The 12393-nt window shown below is 31.8% G+C and overlaps 1 protein-coding gene across 2 annotated transcripts in view; it reads right to left on the bottom strand.

Annotated features, from left to right (window-relative positions):
• Positions 1 to 12393, bottom strand: part of LOC129230595 (CD109 antigen-like) — a 131898-nt gene that overhangs the window by 46768 nt on the left and 72737 nt on the right. For both annotated transcript variants that reach the window (XM_054865002.1, XM_054865003.1), the window contains 11 exons: positions 10979 to 11172; positions 9818 to 9843; positions 9226 to 9376; positions 8893 to 8966; positions 8747 to 8798; positions 7138 to 7211; positions 6885 to 6924; positions 6039 to 6123; positions 4799 to 4907; positions 1871 to 2092; positions 479 to 832 (listed from right to left, as the gene is read on the bottom strand). In XM_054865002.1, coding sequence (XP_054720977.1) covers positions 479 to 832; positions 1871 to 2092; positions 4799 to 4907; positions 6039 to 6123; positions 6885 to 6924; positions 7138 to 7211; positions 8747 to 8798; positions 8893 to 8966; positions 9226 to 9376; positions 9818 to 9843; positions 10979 to 11172 — 1381 coding nt within the window. The remainder of the gene's footprint in view (positions 1 to 478; positions 833 to 1870; positions 2093 to 4798; positions 4908 to 6038; positions 6124 to 6884; positions 6925 to 7137; positions 7212 to 8746; positions 8799 to 8892; positions 8967 to 9225; positions 9377 to 9817; positions 9844 to 10978; positions 11173 to 12393) is intronic.

Here is a 12393-nt window from a genome sequence, read left to right as displayed (position 1 = left end):
TGAGAATTGTCAATCAACAAAGTACGGAACATTTGAAATTCTCCCTACTGTAAAAATTTTCCCCTCCCAAGAAAATTATCCTGTTTAGAATTTTTGCCTTTGGCTACCACAGAACAACAGCACAATGTTTAGGGGGGGGGGAGGTTGCATTCCATTCTTTTTCTTTTAAGTGCATATAAATTGACTTTTTTCCACAGAAATACTGGAGGGACAGAGGAAATTCTTTTAATTTTAAAGTTGGATAGAAATTATCCAAACACAGAAATGAGATTGAAACATTGAATGATGAAAAGACAAAAGTATCAAGAGCTCAAATATTGAAATAAGGTTTTTAAAAGGGGGTGGGGGCATATTATCAAAAATCAAGTATGAAAAAGAGGCAACAGTAACAAAAATGCAAAAATCAGCAAAGGATACATTTTATTTATTGAAATAAAAAATATTTTAGGTAGGAAGAGAAATATGGATAGATTGTTACCTCATAAACAAGTTGAGACAATGGTTCAGTAGCATTAATCTCAAGTTCAATTTCTTTGCCCACAGTAGGATTTTCAGTTCTCAACAAAACTTGAATGTAGCTGTTGCTGGGAGACATTGCAGCTTCGATATTTTCCAAGTGGTACTGCAGTCCTCTAAATTCCGCACTCATACTCAAAGAGGTGGCATTCTGGTTCACAGGTGGGTAGAAATCAACACTCAGCATTCCATTGTTCGGAACAGAAATTCTCCGGGAATCCCATTCTCTTTCATCATAAGTGTAACCGTACTTCAGAACTATTTGGTCACCATTAGTGACAACTACAGGAGTGTCGTCTTGGTAGCAGACTTTAAGCTGAAATAAGGGATAGCGGTAAAAGACATTGTTGGTCACAGAATAATTTCATTGATCTGTTTTAAGTCTTACAAATCAGATGTTAACAGAAAATTTAATAAATTTATGTCTTGAGATTGAACAGAAGAAAATATCTGAATTATAAAGATTTACTGAACAATTTGATTTAAATTCATGTCACATCCAACAGTAAAAGTTTGTCTTCAAAACATGAATTTTTACATAGATGAAATTCAGACTATTTAAATAAAAATTAGAAAAAAAAATAATAAATGAGGACTATAGCGCTCCTATAATTTGTTTTGTTAGAAACTAAACGCTGATTTTAGCACAGGTTTTACCAAAAAAAAAAAGTAAATAAATAATTGTAGTTGGTATCCCAAAACCTTGGAAACTCTTTCCAACCTTTTCTCTTTCATTTTTGTATATTCAAAATATTCAAATCAAGAGCTTTCAGGTGACACCAAATTTAAGTTGCTATTCAAATTAAAAGTAACTCAGTTTAAATATTAATGGAGAAGGAATGACTTAAAACGTACATACAACTTTACTTTCAAACACTAATTTCTCACAACTTCAATCTTAGAAACTCATGTCCCCTTTTCTAGAAAACTAAGTCAATATTACTTTGAAATTTTCATCACATTTTATGCTTTTGTTCATAATTATACCGAAGTGTTAAGACTTTCCCCCAAACTGCTGTTTTTATAATCAGTATCAGTCTGCTTTTTTTCGTTCAAAAAGTGTCATTGGTTAAAACCTAATAAATTATGAAATAAACAGAATTGCCTTAAAATTTCACTTAGTCGACTCTTAAATATTGCTTAGAAAAACTGAAAATTTTAAGTTTCAGTCATTAAAACTTTGAGAAAAATGTACATAAAGTTTAGCAATTTAACATTATGCATATACAGGGTACCGACACCCCTTCAACTCACATTATCTTGATTTTAAATATAACAATATTGTAATGCATCGCAAAAGAGAACTTGAATTACACAGCATAAAGCATTCCCTCTGACTCAGTGAAATACTTACATGGGCAGTATACTTTAAACCAGGCTTGAAAGATTCTGATGATTTCACCAATTCAACTTTGATGTCTCTGTCATACACCTTTATGACACTTGTTGCATTATATTTTCTCTTTGTTAGATACTCTTCAACTTCGGCAACCACATCAATTTCTAGCGTCAAGGTGTCTTCTTTCAAACCTAAATCTCGAACCAGATTCATTGGAATGTCAATGGACCCATCAATCTAGAAGAGATAAGATGAGGAATTTTACACTATAACTTAATTTTATCAAAAAACCGTATCAGCAGAGAATATTTTCCGCCCATTTTTAAGCAAATACCCTCCTCAAAAAAAAATAATAATAATAATAATAAATAAATAAACATTTCAACAAAATTTATTTAAAAATCCCTTAATTTTTGGTTTGAACTCTGTTGATACAAACAACGGAAAAATGTTTGAAATTCAAAACATTAAGCATAATTTTTCTATTCTTAGAGTAGAATTCGAGAGTACAGTTTTTCTTACGCGGAAGTCCATACCAATAATCAAACTTGTAACTGCAAAGGAATTGAAAACAATGCTTAATTCTAATGTTCAAAGCTTGATTTACTCACACCAAAATATAAATAAATAATAATAGTAAATAAAAATATTTCTTGAAACTTTAAAAAAAAGTATAGTATAACCTCATTTTAACAATTGTCAAGGGACTGGAAAAAATTGTTAAATCAAGGATATCCTTAAATCCAGGAACAGCAACATTTAAAACAGTTAATTCTGGACCAGTGAAATACATCATTTAATTGAGGAAATCGTTAAAGCAAAGTTCATGGGCGTATTTATGGGGGGGGGCGGGGCGGAGGGGGCAATGCCCCCCAGTCTTGGGAGGACTTTATACATAGTAACAATAAACCTTCCAAAATCTTAAAAGAATAAAAAATCATGATTTTGTTGTCTTTTTTGAATAGTTCAGAAGCGAAAATGAAGAGAATAGCGACTGTCCTTTTCTGGGGGGGGGGGGGGAGGGGGAGAGAAATCCGTACAATATATTACAAGTAGTAAAGCGGTCACTGGGATGCTGAAATATGTTGAAAACGACTACTTTGAACTGAAAGCTATTAGGGCAAGTATATAAGTGAAAATATCGACTGAACGAGGTATGTATTCAGCTGCAATACTTAAAATAATCAAGAATTATTTCAACAAATTAGAAGCTGAAACAAAGATTTTAAAAAAGCGGATTTTCCTATAAATTAAACAAGCTATATAGCATAGGACACCCGTTTTGCTGAAGGCCCCCAACTCCAGAAAATTTCATGACTCGTTCCTCACAAAAAAAAAAGAGGGGAAGGACTTGAAAGAATAAATTTCATTTTAAAGTGCTTGAAAACCTTGAAAATTTTGGAAAAGTACAAACACAAACCATAAAGTTAAACATTTATAACAAATGGGAGGGGATAGACGGTAGAGGAAAAAATGCCGAAATATGTTAAAGTCATTTCCTTGCCTCATCCTGCATCAAAAATGTAAAAATCATGGTTCTCACGTTTTGTAATATAGTACCTGAGATAAATTTTTGTGACTCACATGTTTCACATCTTGCTGTTTATTTAATCCCAAATGCAGTGCAGTATTTTGGAAATTCTTTTGTATTGCTTGCTTCTATCTTACTTCTACTGCATACTGTTAATCTGTTCAGTAGGGGGGGAAAAAAACACCACCTCTATTCCTTTTCGTTTTCATCACTGCTTGTAATTAAATATTTTTAATTGTTCTCAAGTCCTTTAAACGGATTAGATGAGTCTTTGAAATTCCTAAGCAAAGGGTGCTTCAATTTAATTTCTTATCAAGTGTATAAATGACGAATTGTCCAAATGGGCAGCATGGTACTCTCCTGTTATCTATTTTCTAAATCTGTACACCATTTTTTTAAAAGCATTTTTTACTATTGATCATTTTGTGTTAAATTCATTGTTGTATTTGTGGGTGGGTTAAAGGCTTGACCAAAAACTAAACAGCCCGATGTAAGCAAATAACAAAACATAATCTTGTCTTCTTCCTCGCTTTTTCTCTCTGAGGACTGCTGCCACTGATTTGTATTGTGTATTATCGTAATTGGCAAAAGAGTATTTTGCTATTTATTTTCAGAGATCTTTGTGGTTCGAATTGCAGAAGGCTTCAAAATGCAGAAATTTATATCTCTTTTACAAAAATTCCTACGGGGGAGAAACCCCCAGACCCCTAAAATTGGGTATATTCTACTTGGTATATCTAATTAGGTATATTCCATACTTAAAAGGGACACCATTTCCCATCATGAACCATATGTATAAAACATAGTGGGGAGGGGGGGGGGGGTCACTTTGGCCTTTTTTGCCACCAACAGAAAAGTTGTCAGGGTCTACAAAACATACCAAAAAGCAGAAACAGCTTAGGGCCAGAAAAGTCTATATTATAAATCCAGTCTTGATCACAACTAATATTGCTCAAAAAAAAAAAAAAAAAATCCTGCACCCCCAGGAAAATAATCACTCAAAACTAACAACAGAAAAATATGCTTTCACAATTATTTTACTTAAAAAACATAATTCCAGGCTTTAAAAAATTAATGAATATCAAATAGAAATCAAAAGCAAAATTTACATAAAACCTAAGACAATATTATCAAAAAAACAACTGAGGCAGTGAGAAACAAAGGAATGTAAGTGGACATTTTCAAGTTTTGAGTAAAACGTGTTTAAAGATAAGGTCCTAGGTAGGCTTTCATTGAAAAGTTTTTCTAAATCATGCTGTATAGCAGCACCTACCAGGGCTAATAGTACTATCTCTAGCCCCAAGACAGAGGAGAAATTCACCTATTATTTGTAATCATTTTCTCCAAATTCTTAATTTTGCCACTTTAATTCCTTTGCTTCTCACTGTCTCAGTTTAACAAAGACTACATACTTCAGCTTCAGTGATTGCAGGCTTGTTTTCATTAGCCAAGTAGCCATACCGCAATGATGGTTTCACGATCAACTTAGCATGACCTTTAACAGGTTTGCCATATGTATATCTATAAAACAAAAATTATAAATGAAAGGATGCATTCAATATAAATTATTTCATTTTTATTTTTTGATTTATTTTTTTGGTATATTTTGTTAATATAAAACTCAACCTAGCAGCTCACTCATTGTCATACAAAATCATCATGGATTAAATCATGGTAAGTCATAATTTTTCACCGAAAATTAATTTTTCCAAATTAAAAAAAAAAAAAAACACTAATTATAAATAAAACTAAGGATTGAAATCATTAAAAAATGTCTTTTAAACAAAAATACATTTAAATAATAATAATAATCACAAGTCATTAAGACTGCAATTAGTTCATAAAATAATGAATTAATACAGGATAATTTGTGCCATGGTGTCCATGGTCACCACTCTTGTGGTGATAAAATGATAATTGATTTGGATATATCTCAGTTATATATATTTCAGAATAACTAAATTCTTCAATATAATTCCAAAATAGGTTAAGTGAACTGTAAACCTTCATTCCATGATCATTTTTGCATTAATTTTAGAAATGTATTTTGAGTAACAAGCGATATTTTAAAATTCTGTCATTCCCAAGAAAAAAAGCACAGCAAACTTCAAAATATGCAACTCAATCCAGTACTGCAGTACTTTACAGGCAGGGGTGCCCCAAACTTAATGTTTGGAAGAGGGGAAATTTTCAATTTTATCAAATAAAACTGAATTTCACTGACTGATAAAATAGGCACACATTTTATGAGATCATCAAGTATCATTAAAAATATGTTAAAAACCTGCAATAATGTAATACTGTTTCCAAATTTGCCAAATTCAGTCAAAATTTGCCATGTAAGGAACTTTGGGGAGATCAGTGACCTCTCGTCGGGCACCTCTGTTTACAGGCAGTGTGGAATATCAAATTTTTCGGGAAATTTTGCTGATAATGCATGTGAACTCCACATGTGGAAATTTTTATTTGTGTATAATTTACAAATAAAAATTTTAGTTCTTCAAGGGACCATTCCTCTTTTTTACGTCTGTTTGTAACAACCTTGGCAAGGCCCAAGGTAATATAAATTTAAATCGCTAGCTATTTCCATGGTAACTGAATCATGATTTTACCAGCAAGTAACAATTTGAAATGAGTAAAAAATAAGCTTACTTTGCAGTTACAGTTGCTAGGAAATCTGGTTTGCTGTATGTAACATACGGTGGCAAGGTAACTTGGACTTCAAAATTGGGAAGAACTGCAAAAGAAATTTATAGCCTAAGTTTTTCCTGCTGATATCACACAATTCTAGAACAAGTCACTTTAGAAAATCTATCAGTAAGTTAACTTCAAGTAGTGATTAATATTGGGAACAGCTTAATACAGTCAGCAAAAAATCTCTACATTTGGTTGGTGATTAAAAACTTCACATGCAAACTTCTTGCCATGATTTTACTTGGCCGAATACTGAATATTCGACCACAATCTGGCCAAATATTCGGTAGTCGGCCAAATCACTAGAGAGCATGCCAAGTAAAATCATGACAAGAAGTTTGCCTGTAAAGTTTTTAATTGCCAACCAAATGTAAAGGTTTTTTTTTTTTTTGCCAGCAATGGGCACTGTGCTTAATTTGAAGTATATTTCAATAACTGTGTGTTTGAAATCAAAAGAGAATTTAGCAAACATTGTATACCGCTTTCAGCAGCCTGAATTCTGAACCTAAAGCAAAGAAATGTCTTTTCTGTTAAAACACAAAAATGTCTTGCAGAGAAGGTGGAAATCACAAAAACTATGAAATCTAACAAAAATAACTAATTACCAACAGAAATTACCAACAATGAAAACATTATTTAAGAAACTCAGAGAAAATATGAGTGAATAGGGGTTTTCCTTTTTTATCGAACTGAAAATGGTGAAGTATTTAAGTGCAGAGGAGAAAGCTATAAATTTGAAAAGAACTAGTTTTTAAAAGACAAGACTAGCAAGACAATATTACTGAAAGACTTTCGTTAGCATACCATATTCTGCAACTGTGAATGTCTTCTTGAACATTTGACCCTTAAAAGAGATGAAATAATTATATTAATAATCTAATCAACAAATATTAAAACAAATACAATATATATATAATTTATTGCCTGAAAAAAAAAAAACTAAATGAAAAACTCTCAGCCTCTTAATATGTGCAGAAAAATAGTATTGATATTGTGTATAGTGGTAATTAAAATGCTAAATTTAAATTTTATTCCAAATAGATTATAAATTTCTTACCAAAATATCAACATTGATTGACCATTCACCAAGAACTGGTTGATCTGACAGCAATAGATCTGCAGAGACTGTACCTGAAATAGGGTTTCAATTTAGAACTTGTTAATTCATATTGTATACACAGACTGAGGTAGAAGCAATGGCAATAAAATTATTAACAATATAATAAAAAGTAATAAACTTAATTAAAATCAATATAGGTAATTTAAATAAAAAAGTTCAAACAAAACAGCTGGCTCAGGTATTTTTCTTCCCTAATGGAGCTGCATTAGAGGCACAAACTTTTGCAAACCTAGTGCAATCTGTTATAAAGCATCCATTTTTTCATGTGGCATTACTATCAGTGAATGCTTTTTGTCATGAGAGTTTTTACACTCAGTTTTCCAACTAGATAGAAACCTCTTCCATACAAGACTACACTGAGAATTTAATTGTGTAAAGAGGCCTACAAGCCAAACAAGTACTCAAGGGATCTTTTTCATGTGGCATAATCCTAGTACATGGAGACTTTCGATTTACTGTAGCTTGAAAATCTACAGACGAGGGTCAGGTTTCAATCTGCACCTTAAGAGACTAGCATCTAAACACTACACCACTATGTCGACAAGCTCAGATAGTAAAAACCCTGAGACAGAATTGTAGGATTTTAGTAAGGATGACTATGGCTTTTGATGACGATGGGCATTGCATGAACTTTATTTGTACTGGAGAAACAATTAAATTCTAGCTTGCCTTCATCTCACCCCAACTCTGAAAGTGTGAAGCCTTAAATTGGATGTAAATTATAACAAACATATATCCTAATTACAGTCGGACCTTGATATAAGGTCACTCCACGGGACTTCACAAAACTGACCTTATAAGCGGGGTGACCTTATAACCGATTCATATATATAAGGATATAAGGATGATAAATAAGGATGTATTTACAAGGATGTAAACATTAATTCTTTTCAAAATTTAATACGTCCAAAAACATCAGTAATTAAATTAAAATAGTTGAATTGATTTGAACAAATTGAAATTGTTGGAATTAATAAGAAATTTTGAAATGCTTTTTTAAAACTTCAATTTAGAATAAAACTTCATTCAAATATGCCCAAGCAAAGAACTGATGTGCAAGTTACCTCGCTTAAAATTACATTAATACAGGACTGACTCGTTTTTTCTTTAGTTTAAGCACAATGGTTTCTAAGTATCTTCTGAAAATTTTCTTCGGCTTCTAATGACTGGTAAAAAATTGCGATATGTACATACCGAGAGCTCACGTTACTGCTTCATATTTTAGTATCACTGTCGTAACACTCACTTTCTACTGTTAATTTACTACGTTAATAGGAAAAATGACTTTTCACTTTCTAAAGGATCGTATATCGCGTAAAATTCTTGGAAGTGAATCGATTAGGCAGTGAAATCATTTAAAGAAGTCAGACAAAAGTGACCTTATAAGCGATTAATGTATTATGACCTGACCATATATCCAATAATACATAACATAGAATTCCTATCCAGCAAGCCGGGACTTTAGAAAAATGACCTTATATGCGGGTGATCTTCTCAGCGGGTGATCATATATCGAGGTCTGACTGTAATCACCAAAAAAATTTACCTTTTACTCCAAATGATCTATTCCACTGTTTTATTCTATTGCCACTTGCATCCTAAGGAGAGAAAAAACGAATTAGGTATAAATAATAATTACAAAATGTTTTTTCAATTTTAAATGTTTTATTTTAGCTTCAACAAGGTACTTACCATTATGAACATGTTTATTGGTCCGGTTGTGTAGGGCATTAAGTGTGGATTCACAACAAGAACTCTGAATTGCACTAAAAATAAACAAAATTGTTAGTTTATAAAGACTTTTTAAAATAAGTAAAAAAGTAATGAATTAAGGTATAATGATTGCTACTACAATATGTTTGCATTCTTATTGAAAAGTTAGTTTTATGAAATAAAGAAAATACTAATTAATCCATGTAGTATTTGGTTTTTCTGCATAATACAAAATAATACTAACAATTGTGTCACAGATCGAAAAAAGACTTTTTATTTATTTTTGTAGCTGAAACAAAAAGTACTTTTTACCTAACTGTCCAGGCTTGTAGATTGCTTTATCCGTCTGAATGAAAACTGAGTAACTTTTATGCTCATACATAAGCACTGTTTGATTCTTGAAAGTCATGCCTCCTTCTCCAGTCACAATCAGACTATAATTTCCAGAACTCCACTCGCCAATCTAAATACATCAATTTATGTTTACCTTCAAACTGCTATTAAAAAATGCATGAGTTTTAAATTAATCTAAATACATGTCATTCATATGCCACAATCAATTAATCTGAAGTAATTTTGAGAGACATACTTGAAAATTATTAAAACAAAATTAGATTTTTAACAATGAAAACTTTGTACATTGTTTAGAATGTTATTTTAAATTCATCATTATGGAGTGGATTTATCACCCAATGAACATATATAAATCCAGTTACTTAATAGATGGCGCTCCTGAAATTATTTGACCTTGATACATGGATAAGGTGACGCCATCTATTGAGTAACTGAATAACTAGAGCAGAAGACCGCCTGCTACACAAATGCCAAACATTTCATTGTTGCTTTATATCTTAAAACATCTAAATATTTTCAATAAAAGTTTAGAAACAGGAATATTACTTACCTCGAAGTTCAAAATCTGTGTTTCACCTGAAATAAAAACAAAACATGAGAACTCTTATATTAATTGCATTTGTTAAGTTGCTGCTGACTAGTGCTATTGGCAGAGAATATCTACCCTCAAGAGTATATTCTTTAAAATCAAAAAATATAAATAATATAAGACAGTTTATAATGTTAACCCAGAGCAAGAAGTTTCTGCAGGAACCTAGACACAAACTTTACTCTCATGACGGAATTTCTTCAAAACACAAAATTTACTATCATAAGAGATTTTCACTATATGTCACGTCACTATGTCCACTTCATTTTCTCATTTTATGAATGGCAAAGTTTGAACTGCAGTAATATTGCTATAATTGTTACTAAAATATATCAATTTAAAAAAAACTTGGCTTTTTCATTATTTTTTATGCCGCCAAAATGTTTGTTGTCAAAATCTTGGTATGAACTTTATTTCCCCCCCCCCCCCGAACCTTCCACCCATGTGTAATCAACCAAAAGCACTGAAAAAATGATTATGTAGATTAGAAAATAAAATTTACAAAGATTCGTAAAAACAGAAAACCTAGAAAATGGAGTTACTAGAACAACCAAATTATTGCTAAAATTTAATAACAAGTAAAAAAGGATTCTTTGAACATTCTCTGACTTTTGCTAAACGTGTGTTTCATTTTTAATGGGTTTTGGACAAATTATTTTTTTATCACATCCATTTTTTTTCATTTGCACGCAGTTCTTTCCCTTGTGTAATGCAAAAAATAATATGAATGCTAAGTTTTAAGCTCTTCCTCTTTCTTTTAAATAATATAAGTCACACCAAAACAACCAACAAAATCATCAAGAAGTGAAGCTTAATAGATGGTTGCCATTTTTTCTGTGTAAACAGTTATAAATCAACGTTTAACATGAATTAACATGCATTGAAAAACGTTTGAGGAATGTTAAGCAGTAAGTTACTGCCCCTAAGCCAGAGTAAAGGCTCAGCTTAACTGAGGTCACATCTGCCTCCAGCTCATTTATTCCCTATTCCAAACTGATGAGTCCAAAGAAGGATGAAACTGTAGTCTCTGGATGGAATAACTGGGCTGCCGGTATATTGCAAGCATTTGAAGAATACTCTGGTTAAAAAAATACAAAGTAAACAATTTCAAAATTTACCAACCTGAATTGAGTGTAATTTGTTTTCCTATACTATTGTACTGTCCATTGTCTGCAGGACCTTCAATGCCAATTTTCATGTCTATAGGAGCTAGGACGTTATGCGCAGACGCACTCACATGAAATGGAACATTGGGACGCAATTTTGCAGGAGCTATCACAGTATACACAGCTGACGTCGTTGGCACTTCGGTCACACTAAAAAAAACAATACTTAGTTTATGAAAGAACTCAATGGGTACTAGTATAGCAGGTGATCTGTTGGTCTAATTAGCTATTTACTTCACAGATGGCACTTCTTAAACTATAGAAAAAAGAATTGGATGGTCTTATGCCAGTGTGAACCATCAACCATAACATTTATTTTTCAATGAGAAGATTCAAAATTATATTATTATAGAAAAATCTACATAAAACATACTCGTATTTTATAAACTAGGAAGACAGTACTACTCCAAGTAATACTTGACATGCCTATAATGAGTTTGAGACAGAAAGCAACATTTGCAGCATATTTACATGTTAATTTTTATCTAATTGATAGGGCGCCACCTATAGCTTAACTAGCTAACCTTAACGGTATATCTCCTGCTACTCCAGTATCAAACAAGCACAAAATTCTAAACATTTAACAATGTAAGCCTTTGTAAACTTTTACTTTTGTGCCATCACAAATTGCTTATTTTGACCATAGTTGATTGCTCTATAGTTTCATTTTATTTTTTGTTGATAATACATTTTTCATCTTGTATTTTGGTTGAGAGAAATTTGGCGACAAATGTAACCTAAAAAAAACCAACCACACAGTAAAAAAAATCGTAATGAATGCCAGAAATCCTTTTACGGTATTCATTAAGATTCAACATTCCATTAGCCAATGTGGCATGTTCCAAGTTCGGTCATTCCTTCAAAAGTTGCTTCAAAATGTAAGAAATCCACCAAGATAAATTAGTTCATTAAGGAAAAAAAAAACATTTCATTCAAACTGTATTGAGAATTTTTGTGAACAACCATTTTTGCAAATGTATATCTTTCTTAAAATAGAATAAACTCTAAATTTTTACAACAAACTATAATAAAACAAACCACCTGGATTGCAACATCATGTCTCAAGTCAAAGATCAGTTTTATAAGCAACAGAGGATTTCAGCTGGCTATTTAGCGGCGATTTGCGACATAGTTACCTGATTTTAACTAATTTGTTGCTTTTAATACAATGAATATATAAATATTTATTTTTTCTGCGTGAAGAAATCGTTGAAACATTTAAAAACGCATAAATAACAGTAAAAATTGAAGGCCGGTCTTTCCGCGAACCCAGAACCTCTTTTTAATGCAAAAAATGAAGTTATGGATTAAAAACAGAACCAACAGTTTGCAGTTCTAAAGCTTGGATGCTATATTTAGCGGCGTTTTAAG

Source organism: Uloborus diversus, chromosome 9 (genome assembly GCF_026930045.1).
Source record: "Uloborus diversus isolate 005 chromosome 9, Udiv.v.3.1, whole genome shotgun sequence".
In the NCBI taxonomy this organism is placed as follows: Eukaryota; Metazoa; Arthropoda; class Arachnida; order Araneae; family Uloboridae; genus Uloborus; species Uloborus diversus.
This window is presented reverse-complemented; position numbering and strand designations above follow the sequence as displayed.